General features: G+C 42.9%; 1 protein-coding gene across 1 annotated transcript in view; it reads right to left on the bottom strand.

Annotated features, from left to right (window-relative positions):
* Window positions 1-2,453: 2,453 nt before the first annotated feature.
* Window positions 2,454-27,503, bottom strand: part of RHEBL1 (RHEB like 1) — a 35,218-nt gene continuing 10,168 nt past the window's right edge. Inside the window, exons 5-8 of the mRNA XM_086963704.1 lie at window positions 24,538-24,594; window positions 21,251-21,298; window positions 21,081-21,165; window positions 2,454-3,700 (exon numbers count right to left, since the gene is read on the bottom strand). Of these exons, the coding sequence (XP_086819830.1) occupies window positions 3,608-3,700; window positions 21,081-21,165; window positions 21,251-21,298; window positions 24,538-24,594 (283 nt within the window). The 3' untranslated portion in view covers window positions 2,454-3,607. The remainder of the gene's footprint in view (window positions 3,701-21,080; window positions 21,166-21,250; window positions 21,299-24,537; window positions 24,595-27,503) is intronic.

The following is a 27,503-nucleotide window of genomic DNA, read 5'->3' as shown; positions in this document are numbered from 1 at the left end:
CATAATGTTTCCACTGACTCCTTCCATGACATCTACTGAGCTGGATTTCCCTTTGCAATGGTCCTCTGATCCGGTTCGCTGTTTAGGCATTCAAGTGCACACGGATTCGGAACTGGTGCTCAACGAGATTTATGGGAAGGCTATCTCCAAGCTTGAAGATGATGTGGATCGATGGATTTGTCTCCTATTATCATTGATATGTTGCATCTCCCTTATGAAAGTGATAGTTCTTCCCAGACTTCTATACATGTTCCAAAACATTCCAATAATACTCCTAAAGCATATGTTTAAAGTTCTCCGCTCAATATTAATAAAGCTTGCCTGGGCTGGGAAGCAACCTAGTTAAATCAGACATACTTACATGGCCCTATTCCATGGGTGGCCTCAACGTGCCAGATCTAGAATTATATTACAGAACAGCGCAGTGCTCCCATGCGCACTATTGGATTCATTGCCCGCAGAACCTTCTGCACTTGCAAATTGAAAGGGTGGCAGCTGGTCCTCACACTCTCCTGCCAAAGCTGTTTCAGGCCCCCATCAGGAGACCCGGTACACTTGACTCCATTAATTCTACTGTCCATACTTGGCAGGATTTATTAAACAGACAGGCAAGCACACTCATGTACTCGCCCCTGATCCCATTGGAATGGTGTCACTGGCTCTCAGCTAGCAGAGAAAAGGAAGTAATACAAGCTCTAATGACACTAAGCATTAATAAGATGGGAGATTTATTTTTAGATGGAGGAATCGGCAGGTGGGTTGACATTGAAGTCAAAGGACATGACGTCACACCACCTACACAATAACACTTCTATAGGGTCAGACATGCTCTGCATGAGTTGCTGGGCAATGACAAGCAGGAACCCCCAGAGTTACTATCCCTTTCTTTCCTTCTACGTCCCGCCTGCCCCTCTAAGAATGTGACTACTATTTATAATTTGACGCAGGAAACTAGGAGGACACGTTCCAATAAAGCCAGACTAGATTTGCAGGGCGGTCTAGGTATAGATGATAACACTTGGCGGTACGGTTGTGAAATTACTAAACATTCCACTAAACGGAAAGCACCGCCTCATTCACCTTAAATTCCTCAACGGGGTCTATTGCACTCCGAGAGACTGTCCGTATGGCCTGTGTGACTTGGCAGCTTGCTATCGCTGCTGAGAGGGTGAGGCTGGGTTCATGTACGACGCCTGGTATTGCCTGAAGGTTACAACATTTTGGGACAAAGTAATCCGAATACTAAATGAGGTCACATGGCTCTCACTAAAACTAGACCCGCTACTTGCCATGTTGGGTTATACCAAAAATCTAAATAAGCAGGTCAGACGTTTGGTAGCGATGAGTTTACTAATTGTCAAGGGCAGAATAGCAATGTACTGGGCTAGGGGCCCAGTTCAGACCATAGAGGATTGGTCCAAAGACAAGTTATAGCAACAAGCAGTCAGAAATTTACAACGAGCTGTTACCTCCTCAGAATCAGCCTAAAGGTTTTTGGGGGCTATATCAGCAATATCTTGTGGGAAAGGAAACAAACTGGAGAACCAGAAGGAAATGATGATAATTAGATTTGCTGAATCTCAAACTGTATTGCAACCAGACTGCTTCTGCACATTTGGGGGTTAAGTCTGATGTGTTCTTCGGAATTCAATAATATGTATGCATATATTCCTATTGTAAGTTATTAAGTGCATATAATATATAATGTCTCTAGTTGTGATATTAATCACGTTTTAAGAACCCGCTGTGGGTCGGTGCTGCATCCAGCCAATATCACGGTGTATCGTTAAGAGGTCATGTAATACTGTAAAAGGTTTAAATAAAACAATTTAAGAAAACATCTAAGGAGAAAGCACCAATCAATGTAATCAAATGTTTTCTTTGCACCTAAGAACAACATGGGTGGCTTATAATTCCATACAACTATAGAGCCTGTAAAGCTGCAGTCTAATGGATCTTCGGGACATGATGCCAAATAGTTTAAGTGTGTAAGGGTTGGGATCATTGGGTGTACTGTATTGGCCATGACTATTGCCACTATGTTTGGCTCTAGTTGTAGGAGGAAAATTGCACAGCAGGATGATCGTTCAATCACTGTTATTCAACATTATGTACATCAATATTCCAGGTACTGTTTTGCAAGGTCATATACTTTAAGCAAACCAGTCCCAACTTGGCTGAACAGTCTTTTGAACTGGATCATTCAGCCTTAATATTAGGCCACCAACAGATCTCAAGAGGGGATATTTTTTATTTTTGGGCAATCACTAGCATGTCACCTGGACCATGAAGAGACAGACACACAATTAATACACCTTTTAAACAGTCCTCAGTCTGGATATAAATCCTCTGATCCTTTAAAATTTGAAAAAAGGAAAAACTAGATAATACTATACCAGTGGTCAGTCTTACTATGCTGCACGAGTCCAGAGAAAGAAAAAAAACACAAGAAGTTGAAACTAAGTAACCATTTTATTTACAAAAAGCAGAAACTCTCCAAAATATATCAGTTTTTGTCACTTGTGTAAAAACCTTCACAAAACAAAATATTCTTTGAAATAAAGAACAAAAAATACTTATTAAAAAACTAAAGTAAATAACTCCCTGCAACCACCCCCTAACAGCTGTAAGAAACATTATTTACTACAAAATTCTAAACCAAAGGCACAGATTTCGGAGGAGAGGGTAACCACCTGGTGAAGAAATGACTCTTCACATGTGCACAACCATCTGCGCAACAAGCACTCCTGCCTCTTTTCCTGTAAACCATCACTAAGTCTGTTTGTGCAACACAGGGCCCAACTCTGCTCCACCACAATCATATAATATACAAAACAGCAGCAGCAATAGGGTTTGTGAGGAATACACCGCCTCGACACCCTGCTGTAGCAGGTCTTGCCATGGAGGAACAGCAGGATTCTCATGAGGCTCTGCATCAAGAGAATGCATACATCCAGTGCAAAGCTTCTGGAGCAAAGCTCAGGGAAACCCAGCAGAAGCAGCCTTTGCAGTGGACAGCTCCAATAAGACGCCCTCCCTCAAACCTGAACATTTCAGTCAAGAATGAGGAAGTTCCTAAACTGAGGTAGAACGGACACATTCACAGTATGAGGCGCCCCAACCAGCCATCGGAGACCAGTGAGACGCCTTTTGTAAACACCCACTCAAGGGCCCGACTGGACATAAATACATCAAAATCCTGCGAACATAAATTAGATCATGTAACACACCCTCTGACAATCAAAATACTGAAGTAAGGGGAATGGGGGAGAGGAGGAATACACAATGGATGTATGCAAAAAAGAGAAGAAAAAAAAAGTGAATGACTACATTGCCTCCACCTCATCTAATCCTGGAGTGTGGAGTTATAGACTCTCTCACTTTATATGCAGGTGACAGAGCAACAGAATCAGGACTTTGCACCTGGTGAGGGCTCTGCATAAACCGATAGATGTAGATACCACAGTGAACCGGACCAGTATAGAGATGGAAGCGAAATTTAGGACAGAGTCACACATTAAACTTCACTTCCTGCAATCCCACACTGTACATAAGCCAGCGGCATAGAGCATTCCCTTCAGCAACAGCTCCAAACAGGGTGAAGTGCTCACATCACAGTGCACTTCTTTTCATCCTCACCAAAGGACCGCTCCACACGGTCAATCTCTTCGATGATCTTTGTGAAGATGATGCAGCTCTTCTGTGAAAAGAAAAGAAAGAAGATCAGGTTGCAGGTATGGAGCAAGGGATTGAACAACGGGCTAGAATGCGAGAGCGTACGTTGCATGTTGTCAATAAAATGGTATTACAACACAACAGGCACACTGTAAATGGAATCTTCACAAGACAACTTCTGTTTGAAAGTGGAACTGCTCATACGTTTAAAGGTGGGTTTCTTGGACGGCAAGGTTATTTGTCTCTGCAGAAGACATGACATTCCCATTTTTCCTCCTCTAACAGCTGCACGTTTTTCATTAATTGCCACTTCTGGTTGGGGATAGGCAGCGCTTTAATGAATTGCAGAGGATTTTTTGGAGTCGTTTCTCAGATTAATTTAGGGGCGACGTGAAATACAGGATAATTGGATCACCACAGCGTGCATTAAGAAAAGAACCTACTCTGGGAACAGAGGACATAGTAAAGCAAAGATGCATTTTATTTATGTAAGTGCTGTGGAGCACCAGATCAGTTGCTATGAAGATGGTGCTATGATGGGGCATTAGGATTTTGGCTTAAGTCCTGCCTTACATTTGACTGCAGTAGATTTGAGAAAACTTGTGGTTCACCTTTGGTCAAGGTCTGACTTTTTTGGCTACGAAACAGAATGATTAAACATGTTTTATAAGTTTTGAAAATAGAACATATGAAACCATACAGCCATCCCGTGCTGCAGTTGAACCATCGTATTCTAAACAAGAGTAAGTTAACAGCCATACATGAGAAAAATCAGGAATAATGTTACAAACATAATATCTGTAGCAGGGGTCTCCAACCTTTTCTGTACTGAGAGCCACTTTTGATCAGTGAAAATAATTGTGAGAGACCAAAGGCCAAGTCACTCGTGCATTGTTTCCAGACCCCCCCCCCCGTCTACCTTCATTGGCTTTAAGCCCAATTTCCATAGAGCCTGGTACTATAGTTGGAACAAAATACTTTGACTAGGGGGACTAGGAAAGGGCTGCCATGTGTGTCAGTGAGAGTGTGGTCTTTGGGGGATGTATGAACATGTGTGCATATAAATGAGATGTGTGTGGGTGACTGGGAGCTTGTGTCGCATGTACCTATGGCACAGGACATCTTGTTCGTCATTTGTGGCGCTTTTACATGTATAATGCAAATATACAACCATTTTTTTGTAAATGGGAGAAATGTTAAGTGCAGAATTTTTTTTATAAAAAATGTACACGATATGGCACATTTTTTCTGCACTTTACATTTCTCCCACTTAAAATGTATTTTTCAGTTATAAATAAGGTACAGTCTTTACCAGCAAATGGACAGTGATGCCTGCTGTGTGTAAAGGTGGCACTTGGGAGAAAATTAAACTAAAGAGTTAACTTTGTTCTTACAGATTCCATAAAACTCATCATTTAAATGTTCTACCACTTCCAAGTGTCACATTTGCAAACACCAGGCATCTTGCTCCAAGTGGCCTGGACACGGTGCCATATTTATAAACAGAAAAAATACAGCCATTTGTTTAAATGGACGGAATTTATAAGTGAAGAAACATGCTTTATTAAATATTAAGATGTAACTGGCTTTATTTATTGAAAGTGAAGAAAGATATTACAACTTACTGGTAGATAGAAATATTTTTCTTGACTTTAAATTTCTCCAATCAAAACAAAAATAATAATAATTTTTAGTTATAGATATTGCGCAAGGTCTACTGACCACTGGGAGCAAGAGGCCTGCTATTTGACACTTTGAAATGAAGAAATTAAAATGAAGAGTTATTTTAATCATTGTGGTTACTTTCACTAGAATTTACTCCCATTTAAAAGCATCCAGAAACATAATTTTGTTCTCAGCTCCAATACTGAGCAGACAAGGTGTTTTATTTAAGGAGTGAAATACTTCAGTGCTTTACCTCTGTGCCCCAGCTTATAAATCTGATTGAGCACTGCTCATTATCAAGCCTGGTTATCTGCAGCCTTATGCCAACAATGTAAAACACAGTCTTCCCTTAACTTTGTAAGGAAAACGTGACCCTGTGCTTATTTAAAAATCAACTGGAGGCCATGAGCTGCTCCGAAGGTGTCTGAACAACTGATAGCTTGTGATAGACTGGTTGGAGACACCTGATCTATAGCAATTTATACGTTTGTGTGACAGAATACTCCGCTCAAGACGCTGCATTATCAGTACCATGCTTATTAACATGCTAAGCAATTATGCAAATAAAGTATAATAATTAAAATTGAATTCAAGCTAACCCTGTTTGGCTTGGATTCTGGCACAATTGTCTAGGTATTACATGTTATATAACTGAGCGCTCTTAAAATAATAATGGTGATTTATCAAACTTGGTGAGTAAATAAATCAATGGGCTACCAATTCGGGACCAACGAAAATATCTCGCCTCCCAAAAGTGTGTGACACAATAGCATCACAAGTGTAGTTTAAGTTAGCAGGTTGTGCTGCAGTGATTCCAATAAAGGAAGCATTGAGTTGCTTAAGTGTTAGATACGCTGAAACGTTGCTCACCCAGTGGGAGGAGCCATTCCATGCCATGCCTGAATGATCAGAATGAGTCCTCGCAGACCGGGGACTATGCAGCGCACAGCAATCAGGCAATTATGCCTCAAACATTTACAACCACATTTTCAAAAAACTTTTTGTTTATTTTTTTAAACGAAAAAATTATCAAATGGTGCAATTATCTAACACAATTTTCAAAAAATACATCAATAAATCATAGCTTCAGGGAAATTCATGAATGCATCAATGCAAATTTCATACAATTATATCAAACCAATATCATTTTTCAAGCAAAAGTAAATAAAGCTTTCAAACACCCAATGCATTTCGGGTCCCTCTTGACCCTTCCTCAGGGGTATAGTAAAGTTTCAAATATTCAAAGATTTCAAAAGTTCAAAGTTTGAATCCACAGGGATGGTTCAGGTAACGTATCTACAACAGAATGTGCATTGCATTCAAAATGAATTATATACATTGCATGTCTTACATTTATCACATTCACCGTGACCTCAGGGTTTGCATTCTCCCAAATATCCAGTGATAAAAAGAGAGAAGTGGAACTATCAAAACTTTTTAACGGAACAATAAAGTGCCTATAGAGATATGAGAATAAAAAGTCAAAGTTACATCTTAGAAACCACCCATGCGGTGTGAACATGAAGGTCAAGCTCACCAAGATTAGTGCTGGTCTCCCAAAGAGTAGAAACTGGTAAGGGAGTGACGGGAATGCAAAATAAAACTCGTGGTATTGAAAAATAATAATGATTAAAGTATACTCTGATAAATAATTCAATTATGTACCGTATCGTATTCACAAGATGACACTGATTAATGGCGCCTCTTGAATTATCCTGGCCAAATCTGTGAGTAGGTAGATAAAAATCAAAACCGTGTGGCCCTGTATGTGTCAATTCTCCTAATTTTATCCACCTTAATCAATATGTACATACCAATCTCTATCTAGTAGTATTCCTGAAGTTGTTCCCAAATCACAAAGGCCGTCAATATGTGAATTATATGCCTGGTAGAAGAATGAAGATAAACAATCCCCGTTTAAACCGGTTCCTGATATGTAGATTGTTAAAAAAACTCAAAAAAAGGACCGTAGTCTCCTTCTTACCCCAAGTAGAATGAGACGTACACAAATCTTCCACGTTCCCGCTTCTATCTTCCTCCTTCTATTTCGTAAATCAAGTCTACAAACAAGTTGACTCTCACTTAGTATTATGTATCACCAAAAATTCAAACGCTGCCTGTGCTCGCGCCAATGAAGCCCGTACCTGTCGTGCACCCGATTTCGCCGACAATGTGGAGCAGTGAGCTGCCGACCGATAGAACTGCATATATTCGAACGAATGCGTGTAACAAAGAACATCAAAAGGGGACTGTTCCTCATTTTGCTCCTTCCAGATGGTTCTTGCTCAAATATCGAGCAGCTCCAAAGTAGGAAAGATATACCAAAGTTACATCAATACCAGGAAAAACCGCGAAAGGGTACGAATGGTCAATTATCCAATTGTGAAAAAGTGAAGACATCGTAATAAAATAAAAAAAAGGTGCGAGTGCGATAAAACTAGTTCAAATAAAATGAAATAAATGACCTCAAAAGATAAACTGATATTCCAAAAGGATGCAATATTCCCCCTTACAATCTAAGGCGCATGTTTTTTCACAAATAGCATAAAAGTTCATAGTGGTCATTCAGACCCCCCGGGATTATGGTCCCCAGTTTTTTTATCCATGCAGTTTCTTTTCTAGCTAAAGTGGTGTTGATATCCATGCCTGGGTGTGATGTGATATGTTCTAGGATAGTAAAGCGAAGTTGGGGAATGGTGTGTGTAGCATTCACCCGATGTGCTGCCAGTGATGAGTTTAAGTTCTAGTTCCTAATGCGAGTTTTATGCACCACTATCCTGGTTTTAATTTTTCTACTCGTTCTGCCAATATAGACTAACCAACATGGACACTTTATTGCATAAATGACATTTTCAGTCGTGCAGTCAGATGTGTGTTTCAAAGGTATTGGTTTCCCAGTCCTAGGCTGTTGAAAGACTTTCCCTGTAATGACATTCCCACATTGTCCGCAGTTGTGGCATTTCCTCATGCCCTTGAAACCCTTGGAACATTGTTGGCTTGAAGGTTTTTTCAAAAGTTCCCGTAAATTTTGTGCTCGAGTGTGCGCAAATAAAGGGGGTTGAGTGAAAATATTCTGAAAATCAGGTTCATTTTCTATCAGTTCCCACCTTTTACGGATGATGGCTTTGATCTTCGGAGCTTGTACAGAGTGTTTTAATCCATACACTTCTCTCTTAGATGTGGCCTTTATTTGTTTTTTCAAAAGATCCTCCCTTCGTTTGGTGGACACTGTCCTTTTCGCTTCACTCAGTGTATTCTCTGGGTACCCCCTCTTTCTATATTGTCTTTCTTGTGTTTCAATCTCTTGTTGACAATTGTCCTCATCTGAAGTTATCCTCTTAATTCTCATCATCTGTGAGACTGGTAAATGTTGTTTCAAAGATAAAGGATGCGCACTTGAGAAAGGAATACTACTCGATAGAGATTGGTATGTACATATTGATTAAGGTGGATAAAATTAGGAGAATTGACACATACAGGGCAACACGGTTTACATTTTTATCTACCTACTCACAGATTTGGCCAGGATAATTCAAGAGGCGCCATTAATCAGTGTCATCTTGTGAATACGATACGGTACATAATTGAATTATTTTTATCAGAGTATACTTTAATCATTATTATTTTTCAATACCACGAGTTTTATTTAGCATTCCCGCCACTCCCTTACCAGTTTCTACTCTTTGGGAGACCGGCACTAATCTTGGTTAGCTTGAACTTCATGTTCACACCGCATGGGTGGGTTCTAAGATGTAACTTTTTTTCCTCATATCTCTATAGGCACTTTATTGTATCTTTAAAAAGTTTTGATAGTTCCACTTCTCTCTTTTTTTATCACTGGATATTTGGGAGAATGCAAACCCCGAGGTCACGGTGAATGTGATAAATGTAAGACATGCAATGTATACAATTAATTTTGAATGCAAAGCACATTCTGTTGTAGATACGTTACCTGAACAATCCCTGCGGATTCAAACTTTGAACTTTTGAAATCTTTGAATATTTGAAACTTTATTATACCCCTGAGGAAGGGACCCGAAATGCATTGGGTGTTTGAAAGCTTTATTTACTTTTGCTTGAAAAATGATATTGGTTCGATATAATTGTATGAAATTTGCATTGATGCATTCATGAATTTCCCTGAAGCTATGATTTATTGATGTTTTTTGAAAATTGTGTAAGATAATTGCAACATTTGATAATTTTGCGTTTAAAAAAAATAAATGAAAAGTTTTTTGAAAATGTAGTTATAAATGTTTGAGGCATAATTGCCTGATTGCTGTGGGCTGCATAGTCCCCGGTCTCCGAGGACTCATTTCAGACATAGTACCTAGGGGTTGTGGTACCCTCTCCCTATGCACACAACTTTATCACACACCATACACTGTGATTAAATAGGTTTACTAGAGGAGTGCAGACCCACCCATCCAATTGAATGATCAGAATGTCAGAGGGTGTAACATCGCAGTGTACTGCCAACATGTTTTCTCTGTATTAACTAGTGCATTATAAGTTGTTCAATGTTTAACTGTCGCAAAACTTTAGAGCTATAAAAGCACACGTTTAAGAAGGGACTGCAGGAAAACCCAGTAGTGTTTTGTCCCAATGACTCACTAAGGTTTTGTTTAGTCTTTTCAGACTTCCCCTGTGAAGCTATATTCTCTATTTGTGCCCATTTTACCTAGTCATGCTGTTATTGTGAGGGAACAAGACTATTTCCATTTCATATCAATTGCCGTCCTGGCCATTACTAGTGCCAAGTTTATGAGCATGTAACCCACCTTTCAAGTTGTGGGACGAGCGAACCATCCCAGCAGACAACATTCTCGCAGGTCGGTGCTGTCGGAGGCAGCCTGCAATCAAACCCCTCCCCAATTTTCTTAAGTGAGGTCACTGGCCAATATGTAGTGGTGAAACTTGTCGCAGAAGTCCATCTTTATGAAAACATTTTCTTTCCATTTCCAAATACTCACTTGCGCATTACGGCAAGAACTGGTGCGAGAATGACTTTATCCTTGTACAGCATGGGACATCTAAGCCATCAATGGCACTCCATTGATTTAGGGGAACTGACTCCTTATGACGGATGCCAAATTCTATAAGATTTCAGCAACCTGCAGCACTGATCGAACATAGAAGGTAGTTGGTATAACAATTCTAAACAAGCATTTGCAATGCAATAGGTCTCGCATTAGGAAAGTTTGAGCTATTGGTCTTGTAAATGACAATTTTTTTATTTATGTGTTGGTTTTGAAAATAGCTAAATTAATAGCTTTGTCATTTACAATGCCAATAGTTATAACTTTCGCAAATGTGACACCTATAACCTGGGGTTGCGCTGAGTGATGCTGTGGTGGTGCTGAGTGATGCTGTGGTGGTGCTGAGTGATGGTTCTGAGGTGGTGCCGAGTGATGGTTCTGAGGTGGTGCCGAGTGATGCTGTGGTGGTGCCGAGTGATGGTGCTGAGGTGGTGCAGAGTGGTGCTGTGGTGATGCCGAGTGATGCTGTGGTGATGCCGAGTGATGCTGTGGTGGTAACGAGTGGTGCTGTGGTGGTAACGAGTGGTGCTGTGGTGGTAACGAGTGGTGCTGTGGTGGTGCCGAGTGGTGCTGTGGTGGTGCCGAGTGGTGCTGTGGTGGTGCCGAGTGGTAATGTGGTGGTGCCGAGTGATAATGTGGTGGTGCCGAGTGATAATGTGGTGGTGCCGAGTGATGCTGGGGTTGCGCTGAGTGATGCTGGGGTAGCGCTGAGTGATGCTGTTGTGATGCCGAGTGGCGCTGAGGTGGCGATGAGTGATGCTGGGGTGGCGTGGAGTGATGCTGGGGTGGCGTGGAGTGATGCTGGGGTGGCGTGGAGTGATGCTGGGGTGGCGTGGAGTGATGCTGGGGTGGCGTGGAGTGATGCTGGGGTGGCGCTGAGTGATGCTGGGGTGGCGCTGAGTGATGCTGGGGTGGCGCTGAGTGATGCTGGGGTGGCGCTGAGTGATGCTGGGGTGGCGCTGAGTGATGCTGGGGTGGCGCTGAGTGATGCTGTGGTGGCGATGCTGTGGTGGCGTGGAGTGGTGCTGTGGTGGCGCGGAGTGATGCTGTGGTGGCGCTGTGGTGGCGCTGAGTGATGCTGTGGTGGCGCTGTGGTGGCGCTGTGGTGATGCTGTGGTGGCGCTGTGGTGGTACTGAGTGATGCTGTGGTGGTGCTGAGTGATGCTGGGGTGGCACCTCACACAATGGACGACTAATGGCTTTCAGTTTCTCCCATAGCCCCAGATAAAAGTACCTGATAAAATACACACTGCAGTAGACACAGCAAATGGCACAAAATCAACTCCGCTCAACACAATATGCAAAAGCATTGGAGAAATGGACAGTCAAGACAGACCACAAATTCAGATGCATGCTACTATATAAATATAGGCGAGATGACATTATTAAACAGATAAATCGTCGTCTATGCTACACACAGGCATGATACACACACACAAAACAAAAGATACATTAACCCCTTCCCTGCTCATGACAAGCTCAGCTCGTCATGAGGCACAGTGGAGCTGTGCTTATGACGAGCTGACCTTGTCATGAACAAGTATAGATCTTACTTTCCAGCACAGGAGGGGAAAACCACTAGCAGCCAAGGTGTTAAAATGAAAAACACCCAACTCCGTCTTTGAATGCAGATAACACCACCACAAAAAGATAATCATCATACACAAAAACACATACAGATGGATTCTTGAATGCATACACCAACATCGGTTAACACACACTTACACATTACATAGAATATACACACGCGATGATCTTTGAATGCATACACACCAGACACACACACACTTCCAATGCACACATGCAGGGATGGGTTTTCAACACTATTCAGATATACTCGCATACAACCACGTCGTCACATACAAACACGTCCTCGCATGCCAGTGTACACTGAGATAAACTGTTTCAGACACACATGCATGCACACACACACACACACACACTGCAGAGACACGCGTGATGGGGGTAATAGCAAGGTGGTGAAAAGGGGGGCTGAAGGTAGGAACAATGCCAATGGAATGAGTGAGGGGGAGAGTGGTTAGAGTGGTGGGAGGCAGAAAAGGAAACAAGGCTGAAAAGAGGGCAGTGCCGAAGGCATGTAGGGTCGGGGAAACCCAGAGCCAATCCGTGACTGGCATTACACGGGTGAGAGCCCGGGCTGAAAAAAAAACTAGAGATATTTAGAAAGAGGCATTCTGTTTCTGGTCCAAAATGTGTGGTAAACATTTTGTGGTTTAATATTTAGAGACACTGCGAGCTTTGTCTGCATGGCATTCTCAACAGAGATGTGGGGGATGCGGCAGCCCCCGGTGGAATGCTGCTGAGTACAGAAAAGAAAGAGCGATGAAAGGAGCGAGAGAGAGACAGGAAAGAGAAAAGAGCTAAAGGAAAGACAATAGGAAGAGAGCGAGTGGAAAGACGAAGGGGTTCAGAAGGACAGCAGAATTAAGAGGAAAACAAAGGAGAAATGATCTTGAAGAAGGACGAAGAGAAAGGTCACAGGGGAACAGGAAAATGAGAGAGAGGGAAAGAAGAGCTTAGATGTTCATAAGCAGAGGGAAAGGATGAGAGGAGAGGCGACAACTCAGAAGGGAAGGAAAGGGGAGAAAAGGAATAAACTACGAGGGAAGGAAAGATGATGACGAGAGGTGAAGAAAGAAGAAAGGGAAAAAGTTGCCTGAAGGGGAAAAAGAATAGGAACATGAAAGGAAGTACATGAAACAAGCATTTGAATGCAATCGCGGCACCGAGCTGCAACCTGAGATGTTTACAGCTAAAGCACGAGTGCTGCGGCCCGCGATTGCATTGCAAATGGGAGGTGACACCGAGGGAGGGTGGCGGAGGTGGGGGGGGGTGGGCCCTTATGGGGCGTGGGAGCGGACCCTTTGATGCCGAGGCTCAGACAACAAATGGTGTGGCACACAGATTCAAGGAGACACCAACAGAGAGAGAAGGGGGGGGGAGGAGAGAGCACTAATGCTGGGACAGTGATATAAAGTGACCCAAGAAACAGTGAGACACACCAAAGATCAGGGAACCCCAAGCATGGACGCTGGAGCGGAATGACACGGGACACAAAGAGGAGCAAGCTGCAATGCTGGAAAAAAAGAAACTGCAGGTGCGCGGCTGCTAAAATGAAATTGTGCCGTGCCCATGTGTGGCAGAAAACATCAGAGTAGGAATCAGCCATAAGGGCCATGAGGTACCAGAAGCCGAAGGCCAAGTTCTACAAAAAAACAAAGCGCTTGGCACACAAAGTGAAACTTCAGCAGGCAGACTGCAAGGAAGTGATCGAAGAGTTTGTGAAGGTTTGGAGGGTGGGACCGGGCAGGATGGGAAATGCCACTATTGTTAAGAGTAAAAGCGCACTGTAATGCGCTGAAACTAAAAAAAAAAAAGCAAGCACTGTAAAAACAAACAAGCATTGCTCATTTAACGCTTTAGTCCGGAAGCAACATGGAAGCTTGGGAGGGCGGGACTGGGTGGTATAGAGACGGCCGCTATTGTTAAAAGTGAAAGCGTGCAATTAACAAGCAATGACAGGGTGGGGTCGGAGGCCGGCCGTGGAAACAAGGCAGCGCTGGGAGGGGGGCTGGGCAGCAATGCGAGTCACGGCCTGGCGGCCGTGAAGTGTGAAGCAGTGGGCGGGGAGGTAGGAGCAAATGGTAAGGGGAGCCTTTGAAGAGCAAGGCAGGGGGATAGAAGCGCGTTCACGAGCACGTGCACTTCTACAAATCCGCATCGTGAACTCAGCTTTGTGGTTTGACGGCAATAGGTCTCTCTGCAAGACCTAAAAACTATCTCAAGGCCCAAGTACTGGTACTTTCTAAATTATGATCCAAAGTGATGCTGGTTTCATTGTGCCCCCCCCCCCCCCAATAATTGAAAATGCCCAGGATCTAAACTTATGTGCCAAACAAGGATGCTCCAAGAAAGCTCAAATAACCATTTCAAGAAGTGTTTTCAATTATAGATATATTTCTGGAGTCAATGTACCCCCAAACTTCTGCCCAGTGTGTGGCTGCATGTAGATCCTTGGCCTCACATACATTTACAGTATATGGAAGCCCTTCTTGCACATCTGGAAGATAATCTTCACAGCCCCAAAGCAGTACTGTAACACAGTTGTGCACTTTGTTTTGCAATTTGAGAGATTACTTAACGGGACCCTTACCTAATTAATAAAACTTTGACTCATTTTCTAATCTAAATCTGTTACAGTACAATATTTGGTCTGAGAGAACAGTGCTGTTTAAGTCCACATAGTTATTTTCTTATTTAGAATTGTGGACAGGACCGAAATTAGCAAAGCACTTTAGAATATGGGAATGGCTCACATTGGTCTTCAAATAGAGTACAAGCAAAATGGTCGGTGGTAACCAAAACATCTTCAAGTGAATGGACATGGGACTGGACAGGCTGTAAGAAATGACTGGGAACCTCAGTCTCTCTAAACAATGCAAAAGCTTTAATTCCTCGAATGTTGTGGAGAGCACTAGAAGCAGGCCAAGATTCCCCTCTAAGAGTTCCATATTTTGCAATCAAAAGATTAAATCGAAAAGGCCTCTTCCCATCTCCTGAGGTTTTTCTGAAAGCATGTCTGAAATACAGATATAAATACAAGGAGACGATGGACGGAGCGCTAAACTTTTCAGACACTCGCCCCCATTTACAGATCTGGGTTGTTTAGCTCACTTTGCACCTCAGTGCAGACCCAGCTATATGCAAATCAGTCTTGATCCTGCCCGAAACCGGTCCCAGAATGCTTGTTTCCGGTCCATGGAAGACATGGCTTGGCAGTTCGGGCTGGACTGTGCCCATGAGGCACAGGGTCAAAACTGATTTGCATATATCGGTGTCTGAACTGGGGTGGCAAAGTGAGCTAAAGCATGATAATGGATTCAACCCAGATCTGTGACTGGGGGTGAGTGTTTGAAAAGTTTCAGCACTCCGTCCATCATCTCCTTGTGTTTGCCTTGTTCGCCCTAAGTTGGCAGGGTATGCCCAGACGTGGGTCCCTTGTTCACTTTGCCACTGGATTCAAGCTAGGGCTGTTAGCCTGAAACCGGTCCCAGGAGGCTTGTTTCCGGTCCAGGGAAGACATGGCTTGGCAGTTCGCGCTGAACTGTTCCCATGAGGCACAGGGTCAAGACTGATTTGTATATAGCTATGTCTAAACTGCGGTGGCAAAGCGAGCTAAAGAATGATGATGGATTCAACCCAGATCTGTGACTGGGGGTGAGCGTTTGAAAAGTTTCAGCACTCTGTCCATCATCTCCTTGTGTTAGCCTTGAAACACAGAGATGCCAGAGATTAAATACAGCGTGTCAGATCGCAACACAGCCTACTTAAGGCAAGTAAAGACAATGCATTATTAATGATTGGACACTCGACCTTACTAAAAGGAATAAAAAACAAACCGCATCAATGGACCACAAGTCCCAGTAAACCCTGTTGGCATGACGCACAAAGCACATGCTCACTGAGGGGCTTGTTTCTAATAAAAGGTCCAAATGAAATTGATGCAATATCGTGTGCCTTCATTTGCAGCCCATGAGGAAGGGGGTGGTTCTCTGAAACGTGTCGGGCGTTTGAATGAAATGTGAAGCGGCAAGGCATGCTGAGCTGTAAACCCAGAGGGAAGAGACCTGCAGTGTGCCTCTTAAATGCTTAAGGCACTTCAAGGATTGATATATATATATACATACACACACACAAACATCACTTAACTAACTACATAGTCCGATTTAGTGGAGGTAAAACATACAGTGTACCAAGGGGGAACCAGACAAACCTCTTAAGTGGAGCTTTGTGGAAAACATGTAATACAAGTGTCTCCAACTGCAACTTGGGGCAGTATATAAAATCAGTTTGCAATTCTACTTTTAATAAACCACTCAACATTTAGACATAGCAGTCACTGTCTGCTCATGTTAATGATGAAAACACAATAGCTTATGTGAAGTCAGTATTGTTTCAGCAATGCTCTTAAAGTAGTGTTCAAAAGTTCAGGATGCTTCCATTGTGCTGGAAGTTTCATGTAGATCAATGATATTCAAGGTGTGGCCCCCTGGTCAACAGCAGCACTGGGCTGCCGTTTCCCGACTCAACAGTAATGTTGAAAAATTGTTAAAATGAAGGGGAACATATTTATTTACAGCTTAACTGACGTTAAAGTAAGTAATTAAGGTGTTGTGCACTACTTAAATTTAGTAACACCTTAATTTTAAAGACGTGTTGCAATTGTAAAAATCCGATAGTCTCTTGAAAATTCAAAAAGTGGATTTCATTAACATACAGAAGCATTTCATCTTAGTACATCAGATTATATCAGCACATTGAGAATTCTTTTTCTTTAAGGTGATAGTTTGCAAAGATGATTTAGAAAAATACATGCTTTCCCTCCACCCGGCAACTCTGCAAATAATGAACTAAGAGGCAAATCCGTTGTTTTGTTTACCTCCCTATTGGCCAGTGTTCCCATTACATATATATAACATTATAGTTTAGCAAATAAAAAGCAAGATAACCTTTTGTACAGTGCTCATCCTGAAGTCATGTATTTCGAGGTCCTCTTATATGCGATAATGAAGAAAACGAAGGTAAAGTGAGGGACATTTTAAGGATTTCGGGGCCCTGGGACAAACATTTTTGGAGGCCCTGTATGAAACAACTTTGAATTTATGGTACAAATTCAGCTCTCTCATGCCCTTTTTGGCCAGGTTACTGACAGTGGACAGGTGCGCTCGCCCAAATTCTGTGTTTGCAGCAAATATTTAAGGATATTGATATGTGTTTATTGTTACACAGCAGAAGGTCATTAGTATTATTGCAAATAATCTCAGACACCCTCCAATTTCTAATTTGTGAGGTCCTGTTGTGATCTAAAAGAAACTATTTTTTGTGGATTCTGCATGAACCATAAACACATTTCTCTGCAAAATGTCTGTAATAGACTCTCACACAACACACATGTTAAAAATGAATTAAAGGAAAATGCTGATTAAAAGAATAGGTTTAAGAATTACTCAAGCTCACCAGGTCAAGACTTCTCAGAACAGAGCTGGTTATATTAGGGGGGGGCTTGAAGGGCTGGGGCCCTGGGCTAGAGCCCACTTTGTCAATGCCTTAAAATGTCCCTGGGTAAAGTCAAAGAAAACAATTGTCTACACACAAGTGGGAAAGCTGGTTTATCCAAGGATTTCTTGCTTGTTTCATAATGTGCAATTCAGCCTTTATATGTACATGCTTTGCTTCCCCTAGGCACACCTTATACCTCCCACCTGCCATTATTGCGGCCCTCGATAATACAACAGACACACTTTTTGGCCCCAATGATGTAGATCCTCTATACATAGTGCGAGATTGGTTGGGGGGGGGGGGGGGGGGGGGGGGGGAAGAAGGGAGGGGGTGTCTCAATACCAGATTATATTTTCGTGCATTTCATAGTTTTATTTCCCGTTACACTACTTACAAATATGCTGCAGCATTAAGTCAAATCGGCAAGAAGGGGCTTAAGCAGAGGCACAAACAGCTTATAGCTTCAAGGTGGGGTGGGGGGGTCTATGGTGAAGGAACACAACAGTCAAGAAAGGATCTGATCCAAGGAAACGATTGGCAAGTAATCTGGCCATTGCGGACTGCTTTTGTAGCTTTATACCTGGTATAGATTCACATGCCTTGAATTTTCCTGCAATCTAGTGTTTGGATCCAGAAGACCCCCCCTCAAAGAAATCTCTTCAGACAGACATCAAATTAAACTTTAACAAAAATCAGTATATCGATCGGGATCCAACAAGAACAGGTTTTATTTGTGGATCTTTCAATGTTTAGCTGGGACAATATGAAGATGGTTCTGTCCCATTAGCAGGTGGGTAGAATCCATATAATGTAACAATGTTTATTTGTAAAGCACGCGTTCACCCATAGGCATCTTGGCGCTAAAAAAACAAAGATTTTTTGTTATCCAAATCAATGGTTCTATAAGGGTTCAGTGGCCATTTGTAACGTTCCGTGTTGGGGCCTCCTGGCTCTCACATCAGGACACAGGGGCAAAACGCAAACTTTTGCAAAAATTAATACACCTTTAGAAAAGTAACCAAGGTGGTGTGACCAAAGGAGTGAACTAACTTAGGTCAGTACCTACCAGTAAGACTGTGAAAGTAATCCAGTCAGTTAACTTACTCCTTACAAGGTCAGTAACCGGTCTGCCAAGATGACAGGCGAGTATAGTCTTTTACGTTATTACTGCATTCAACATGTGACAAACCAAGTTTCTCCACAAACACTGCTGTCTCCAACTGTATGGAACTGTGGTAATGTCCTCCTTTACCAGAATATTAAACTGCAGAGGTTGCTAACAGCCATGGCAGCTGCCTCTATCCATCCGTGGAGCCAGGTTTATTCCGAATGGTAACACTTTAGACTTCAAATCAGAGAGCTTGTGAATACTAGATTACAATATTTTGGATGAATTGAAAGGTCAATTTACACTACAACTTGAGCGTGTGTGCTACTGTAAAAGAGACCCAGTGCTTCAGGGATCCGTCAAGTGTTTAACTTTGTATGGGTTTCCCCTCACCTGCACAACCCTTACCTTAAAAAACAAAAAAGAACCAGAGAAGCTTGGGCCTGGGCTGCATTCGGAGTTCAAACGCAAACCGCTAAATTGCTGTCATCTGGTCTCATTGCACCAGATCGATGTACACTGCTTCTCGCATTCACCTAGTGAATTTATATTATCTTTAACAGAAACGTCTGCCATCCGCTCATGCCATTCATTTATTCATCCATCTTCTTCCACAACCATGAACAGCAACAACGCTTTCCATTGATCGTCTGGTGTGCTTTACTCTCCAGGTCGGGTTAGTTTCATTAATAGAATTGCTCAATGTTGTCATGCAATATTCGAGCAGTGTACTGGTCACTATCATTCATGCCAGGTCCAGTGTTTTTTGGAGAGTTAACATAGCCTTTTTAAAAATAACAATACTGGACCCTCCATCACATATCAGTGCACAATAATTTTGTTCCTAATGAATAAACGTTATCGAGTTGAAGTTTGTGCCCAAAATTCAAAGGGCGTTTGGCATAAGCAGGTTTTAGTCAGAGTTATTATCGATGCAGAATGATCTTTGGCTCCAAGACTGATATTAGCCAAAGTTGTAAGTGATGTAGAGACAGCAGGAGTAGATGCAGGCTGTCTGCTTTGGGGCCCCAGGCGCAATGTTTTAAGAGTCTGATGGACTGAAAAGTTTTTCCTGGGATGAAAGTTGAACAGCTATGATCTTCCCCATTAAATCAAACCCCTTATAACCAGTCCAATATTTAGGAGTCACAAGGCTAGTCCATTGGTCAAAGTATTATTTAGGTCTGAAACCCTGAATCCAAGTTGTACAGTGCTTCTGGAACCCAGTCTAGACCTCCACCAGTCACATGCAAATGTTTTGAATGAAATCTGTATACAGGTTAGCCTGATGTTTTTAAGGACGACAGCAGTTGCACAGATTTATTTACTGCAACCTGGAAAAAACTAAAAAGCTTACTGCACTATAACTCCGCTAAGCTGGAAAAATCAATGAGAAAAAAAACCATTCATAAAGCCTGCTCCCAGGTTTTACGGGATACAATACACATTCATCGATACCAAAAGCAAGGCTCATTTCTGTCGAATTACAGTGGACTTTCCACAGGATGATAAAGCCGAAAAACAAAAGACTGTGGCTTACAAAACATGCGGGGGAGATTCAGCATAATAAGGGAAAGTAGGAGGTTATTTAAGTCGGTTTCGACAAATATATGAGCTATTTTAGTTTCTCTGCCTGTAAAGCGGAGAACAAATCTGGGTCAAGCAACTAGATGGCAGAAAATAAACCTAGCTTTCCACACAGGACCAGTTCCATCAGATGTACCAGATTGTCTCCAATTGCTTCATAGTCTCTAGAGCATTTTTCACTAACATTTTAGAACCATAATCCAATTTATACATCAAACTTTCATGAGCCACCTTACTTTAAAGGAGATGGGCAATTTTTGGATGTAACTAAAGCATAGTGTGGTAGTGCATTCATTTACAGATAACACATTTCCCCCCTAAAATAGCCACTTAATTTGCACAGAAAAAGCTTTACTGAAAAATGTATGGCACACAAGTGTTAATATATGGAAATCAGGTTTATGAGAATATCTATCATTTGTGCATCATCAAGTAAAGGGTCTTGATTTCCTTGTGATATCAGTTTCCAGCACACTTTAGATTTACAAACAAAACTGTGCATACAGTTTTTCACTGCTGAACACATACAGTTAATTTACAGGTATTTACATTTTCGTGTGCTGCAAAAAAAATATGCATTGTAATGTCTTACCTTTCTCATACCCTATACTCCTGCAAAATAGTCACACAAGTTGCTTTAAAATACTCCTCTTGCTTTGCAGTCACCAATCCCCATGTTAAAAGAATAAGCTGCAATTTGTCAGGAGACGTAGCCTTGTTTTAAAGGTCTCGGTCTTTAACAGCATATGTGGCAGGCTAAACACAGAATTTAAGGACCTCTTTATTGATAGTTTGGACTTTGCCCGACCACCAAAAATCAGCTCGACCCAGTTGGGGAACGCTGCTCTATAGACTAATCAACAGAAAGCAGCACCCTTAGTGCACCCTCTGTTAACCACTGCCCCCATGACAGCCCACTTGCATACCTCAGGGTCTTTGGCAGATGACTCCATGAAGGCTGCACCCCAGGCATCAGCCAACTTCTGCCCCTCTTCAACCTGGACCTCCCGACTGCGTAAGACAGAACAGAGGTGAGATTATTACATAGTGCACACAAGATTAGGGCACAGATAATAAATCCAAAAGGGCGACTTACCTGTGGGGAGGAAGATCGGTCTTGTTCCCAACCAGGACAATTGGCATTCTGTGAGAGAGAAAGCAAAGTGATTCAGAGAGAACAGGAGTAAGAGTGCTCGAGTGGCAAAAGTGGACAGATGCACTGGATGGTCTACAGCACCGTGGGGAGATTTTTTTTTTTTTTTTTAGGTAGAAGGGTCCTTTCAGGATGTGTATTAGAAGAAGAAAGGGAGGGAAAATGCACCCGCTTGAGTCACTAGCCCAGAGCAACAAATGGATGCACCCAGAGTTTAAAAAAAATGCGAGGCATATTTCATTTGAAAGAAGTGACCGCGATTGTACCGGGCTGCTGGGAAAGTGAAAGGGCTCATGTTGCGCTGAATATTGCAGGAAAGCATGTCGCGCCTGCAGTAGGAGAAACTCTTTAAAGAAAATAGTGCTTACAGAATAAATAAGACATACCGTGTAATAACAGGAGTAAAACGGCTAGTCCTCATGAAGGTTACAAGTGAAGACAAGGCGGTACTAAGGAGGGACTAACAACCCTATTAACAAACCAGAAGCCAGCATTTACAAAAGGACAATGACACAGGCCAAGGAAAAATATGGGCTGAGCTTCAAGTCCATACTCCAATACAGCATGCCTCACAGAGCAGCACATGGGCTGCCCAGGCTGGACCTAAAATGGGGTAGCGCACACAGGCACATCAACGCGTGCGGTTAGATATGGTGGCCAAATGGATGGATGTCACTTAAGGTTCTACTTTCCTGTCATGGCTGGGCCTTGGCACAAACTTAAAAGGTGAACTAATGGAGGTAGTGAGATATCCCTTGCTCACGTCCGCCAGCTTGAAAAGTTAATGGGCTGAGGGAGCAGAAATAAACGGAGGTTTAGCAGTGCTTAATTTGTGCCGGTGGTTTCCGGGGCTCAGCACTTATGACAGGTGCCATATGGTGGCACGATTTGGTAAATTTAGAGATAATCAAAACAATAGTTGTTTATTAATTCAATATACAATTAAATTACTAATACCTGCTGCCCAAGCCATTCTTATAGCTTTATGGGGCTGAAATTGTCACACTTTTAGGAGTGAGGTGGTTAGGAATTGTATTGGTACTGTCATTAGTAGCGCAGGTATGGGCAATGTGTGGTGCCGAGTGAGATACCCTCCTAACGAGGGCTCTGGAACTTATTTGTTTTTTTTACAAATTAATCACTGGAGGATTGGGAGCGTTCCTGGCCCGGAAATTATCCTAAGAGTGGCGTTGCTTTCCCTGGGCTGTGACACACATTGTATTGGCACAACCTAAGAGAAACGCAGCTTGTTCAGAAGAGGTGCGGCCCAGACTGTGGGTGCTGCCCATGATGGCCCCCACAGCACTCAAGCTTTGGGCATTAAAAGCCAATCTTTCTGACTTTGCCAATGCTTGCTTGATGTTGCGCTTAATGTACAAGTCCTGCAGTATGACGGCACTGTGAATAACAGAGGGCTGAAGTTAATTGCAACCTCCGAGTGCCACCCGCTCACTCCGAATTAATGTGCCAGATGACGTGACTCGGGCCCTTTAAATCCCCACACCCAGATTTACTGCTCCCTTGTGATCTGCAGCCGCCACCGGAGTGAAACCAGCTGCACCAACACCCTGCACCCTGGACACGCAGGTCGGGGTGGCTCTGCCAGGGTTGTATGGCGACACAAGCAGTTTTACTTAAGTTTGAATGTTGGTGGCGCGGGTAGTGCGGGCGCATGAATGTCTAACATTAACGGCATTCAACAGTTATTGAATTCAGGTTTTACTTGTTTAGTTCCAGTAACAAGCACTGCCCCTTTTCTCCATTTTGGCTCAGCCGGTCATCTTTTCCATGTCGATCACAACAGTACCATGGAGCCCGGTGATAACAAGGACCTTACCCACCCGCCAGTAGATTATAGCAAGCCAGTTACAAGAAAGTGCTTCTTCATGGAAAACACGCCTGAGCAGCCCTAGTCGCCATTGTCATTGTGGGTGCCGATGAGACTGCGCATTGCGTTGTCTGCCAGGGAGTTTTGCGTCTTCTGAACATGAAGACAGCTGAATTATTGTTAAAAATGGAGTTGCTGTGTTGGTTATAACTGAGACCAACCAACGCACGTATAACGATACCAATAAACGGTATCACAAGATTAGCATTTTTAGTTTAGGTTGCGTAAAAGTCCCATTTAATGTTGCGTTTGAGTTTGTAACTTTTAACGGTGTCCTGGTGGAGCTGCGAAAACACTGCCCAACAAAGTTTGTCCAGCGGCGCTGAGGAAATTGAAAGTGTGGCTCGCCGAACTTTGTTTTTTTCAATATTTTATGTGTTTCGTAAGCAGCGCAGCATGTCGCCTGTACAACGCTGCATGTTCAAAGCCTAAAATATTTAAACAAGGCAATGAAAGATAGTGGCAGCTGGCCAAACGACTTAGCCTTAAAAAACATTTATTTCATCAGTTCAAGACGTACCTCGGACACGCACGATCCCCAGCTGGCCTCCTATGACCCAGCAACAGTCAGCAATGTCACGTCTTGGACATAAGGACTGATGGCACTCATCGTCAGCAGCGTGGAGCATTCTGCTAGACAGCAATATGATCAACAAGCATTGGTGGCCGCGAAATTGAATTAAAACAAGCTGTGAGCTTGCACATCCCGAAACCGGAAGTTCGGGAGCGTCACGCCTGTCGTGGTGCGGAACTTCCGTCTTCTGAGGGAAGCCCGCGCCCACGGAGTGGCTGGCCCAGAAGAGCAGTGGTGACGCAGGACTCCCATGCCTGAGGGAGAGACCTGCGGAGGCTGCAGAAATTAGAAGTGGTGGCAGAGGCCGCCTGTGCGGTGAGTGGGGCTTACTTGTACTGGTGGAGGCGGGGCCGGGGGTGTGTGGGTGTGTGTGTGTCTGTGTTGTGTGTGTGTGTGCGTGTGTGGCCTAAGTAACGCGAAGCAAAAGCAGGGGGGAGGGGGTGTGGCTGTGTGTGTGCGCCCCGTTACTGCATGCGAGAAGTGCATGAGGCTTGCAAGGGAGACAGATGTGCACAGCGCATAACTGTACGTGGTGAACACGCGCATTCACCAATCCGATCTGGCCTGCAGGCTGCGCGTGCCCATCTCCTGTCCCCCTTTAAGCCCTTGAAAGCATAGCCGACGGCTATAGGTCTCGCTGTGACAGAGCTTCGCGCAGCGTTGCAGGTGCGAGACCTAAAAATAAAAAACTTGGGAGTTGCAAAGGTAGGAGATGTTTGCAAGAGTGGTTACTTGACATACGTGTGCCTTGGAGACAGATATACTTACAAACACTTTCCTCTCCGGTCCTGCAGCTTGGAGAAGATAGATTTTGCAATGATGAAGCTGGAAGAAGAAAGAAAAAAAACATTCCTATATTGAACTAACATATCCCACCGCCACAAATAGCCTTCTGTATAGCACTGGGATGCGGCGCATCAGAGACACAACAGTGAGCAGCTTTGCACTTGGTATGTTTCCTGTAGTGCCAAAAAGGTATAAATGAAGCAGTGATCAGTTACAAAAGGGGACAGTACTTTACCAAGGGATACGTTAACTCAGGGTAAAGATATATACAGATAGGCTTATGAGAATGCCTGAAGAAAACTGGCCACTTCAAATACAATTTCCGCTGACCTACATAGATCGAGGTGTTCAACACTTGTAGTATTGTGACTTGTAATAATCTCCCACCCCTTTGACAGCAAGAAACTGTCACATATTTTGCAAGGAAGAGAAGCCTTTGGTTCTTGCAGTAGTTCCATGCATACCATTTTATTTCACCACAAGCAGAACGCCAGTGTGCACGAAGAGGTATGGGAATACTTTTTGCGATTCTTTCCTTTTATAATACAAGAGCTACTAAAAGGCTACTGCAAACTCACTTTCCAGCAACTATAGGTATTTTAGAATAACATGCGATTTTGATTCACCTGCCACGTACACACAATTATCTGCATAGTTTCAAGTTTTTAAGTGTCACCAGCATGGTATATGGGAGTCCAATTTATTTTTATTTAATGTAACTTATTTTGGCGTTGCCGCGCATCTATTGAGTGAGCAGAGGCCCAAGCCCATTCCTGAAAATTTTACATCCAGGACCTGTACAGTTATCTGGGGCGGTGTGCTAAGTGTGTCCTAATAGTGGATGAATGACTATAGGCGCAGTACTGGGCATAGCACAAAGTTGTGCTGGCAGAATATAGTGTTTTATGAATCTTTAGTATCAAAAGCACTTTATGTCTCTATCAATGAGAGTGCGATCTATTTACCATTCCTGTGTTGAGTTCTTCTGTTGTATTCTCCAGAACCTTTTGCCGTCACTCAGTGTGCATGGCAAATACAAGGAGATGATGGACAGAGCACTGAAACTTTTTAGACACTCACCCCTAGTCACAGATCTGGGTTAAATCCATTATGAATTTTGCTCACCATGCCACCCCAGTTTAGACCCAGCCATATGCAAATCAGTCTTGACCCAGTGTCTCATGGGAACAGTCCAGCCTGAACTGCCCAAGCCATGTCTTCCCTGGACCGGAAAGAAGCATACTGGGACTGGTGTGCCTTGCCCTTCAGGAGACTGTCAAGTAAGAGAAGCCTAGTGTGTTCCTGATGTCAGGGGGATCCAGACGCAGCATACCTTATCAGAGGGCGTAACCATTCGCTTACTATAAATTGAATTGTAAACATGTAGCTCTGTTGCATGATGAAAGTATTTGCTTCTTTTGAAAGACAATCACTGTACTGAGATATATATTTGGGGTGATCAGGCTACTCAGCTGATCCTAGCCCTGTGTGCTGGATTAGACACTAGAGAACACAGACCCTGAGGAACTCCGTTACTAAGAGGGAAGGCACTGTACAGTGGAGCACTGAGAATCACAGACAGGAGTTTAGCCCTGTATTGCACGCCCTTAATTGTGATGTGTAATATTAAGTAACGCGATTACAGTACTTTCTTGTACTCAAAAGACTAGAACTGTGCTGGACCAATACTTTACTGTGCCTGTTGGTTGTTTGTTGATTTCACTGGTGATTAGAAACTAAAGAAACAAGAAAGCACTGGCAAAAGCCAACGGGTCTTGCTGTAGAGACCTCCTGTTTACGCAAATGTATTTTCTTCATGCTCTACAGCATCAGAGCAGATGTTGTACAGCATAAAGGAAAGGGGAAAAAATAAATAAACAAACAGTATAATTATGCGGCCATGAGGCTGTGTCATTTTCTACAAAATGAGGAATGCCAATGACTTCTTCATTACTCTTATTTTGGTAGGAGAGGAAGGACAGAGAAGCACAGGGGCAAGAGCTAGCAATGTGGAGCGGTGAGCGAATCACACAAATGAATGAGAGAGGAACATGGAAGAAAGGCAGGGGGCAGGAGAGAAAACAGAAGGAGGCAACTGGAATACACATGTGCTCATTAGGCACTTTAACAAAAAACAAGCAAATATGCTAGTCTTATATAATAAAATATTGTTTGCGTCACCGATGGGTTTAGGCACACAATAAGTAAATATACATGCACTAGGTCACTCGCCTTTGCACGCATGCATCCATACACTGACTCACTCCTACATTTATCTTTTCATAAAACCGCAAAAAAACAGATTCAACAATATAATATAAATTACAATACAAGTAAAAAATTAAACATGCTGCTATATTAATACTGCGGGCCTATGCTTCCACAAAAGAAGCTAAACATAGCAGCAGTCATCCATATTACAGAGGTATTGTAAATAGTCCTTTCTTGTTTTAAAGTTCCAGCAGGGCTACTACATTTAGAACCAGTGAGCTGGCCATCGTGAAACGGTAAAATAATAAGAGGCCAATAAAATATAGAAATTAAAAAAAAGGGAAAATGGTGCCAGTATTATTTAGTAATGATTCAGAAAAGGGGGTGGTGATGAACAGAGTGTCTGAATTAAGCAGACCACTCTTACCCAGTCCAAAGATCAGGGCTTGATCCATCACCGTTTTTCAGCTCACTGCACCATCCCAGCTCAGAACTTGGCTATATGCAAATTAGTCTGACCCTGGCCCAGTGCATCATGGGAACAGGGCAGACCAAACTACCAAGCCAATTCTTATACTGGGAAGGAAACAAGCTACCGGGGACCGGTTTCTGGCATTTCAGCCGTCTTCGGCCCGGCTTGCTTGAATCCTGATGGTGCAATGAGCTAGGGACTCACATCTGAGTATACCCTTCCACGCTTATAGTGGACAAAAATGATTCAGGGTATACTCAGACAT

The sequence above is a fragment of the Lissotriton vulgaris genome, chromosome 1_1 (assembly GCF_964263255.1).
Source record: "Lissotriton vulgaris chromosome 1_1, aLisVul1.2, whole genome shotgun sequence".
Classification (NCBI taxonomy): domain Eukaryota; kingdom Metazoa; phylum Chordata; class Amphibia; order Caudata; family Salamandridae; genus Lissotriton; species Lissotriton vulgaris.
Note: the sequence above shows the minus strand (reverse complement) of the source record. Positions and strands in the feature narration are given on the sequence as shown.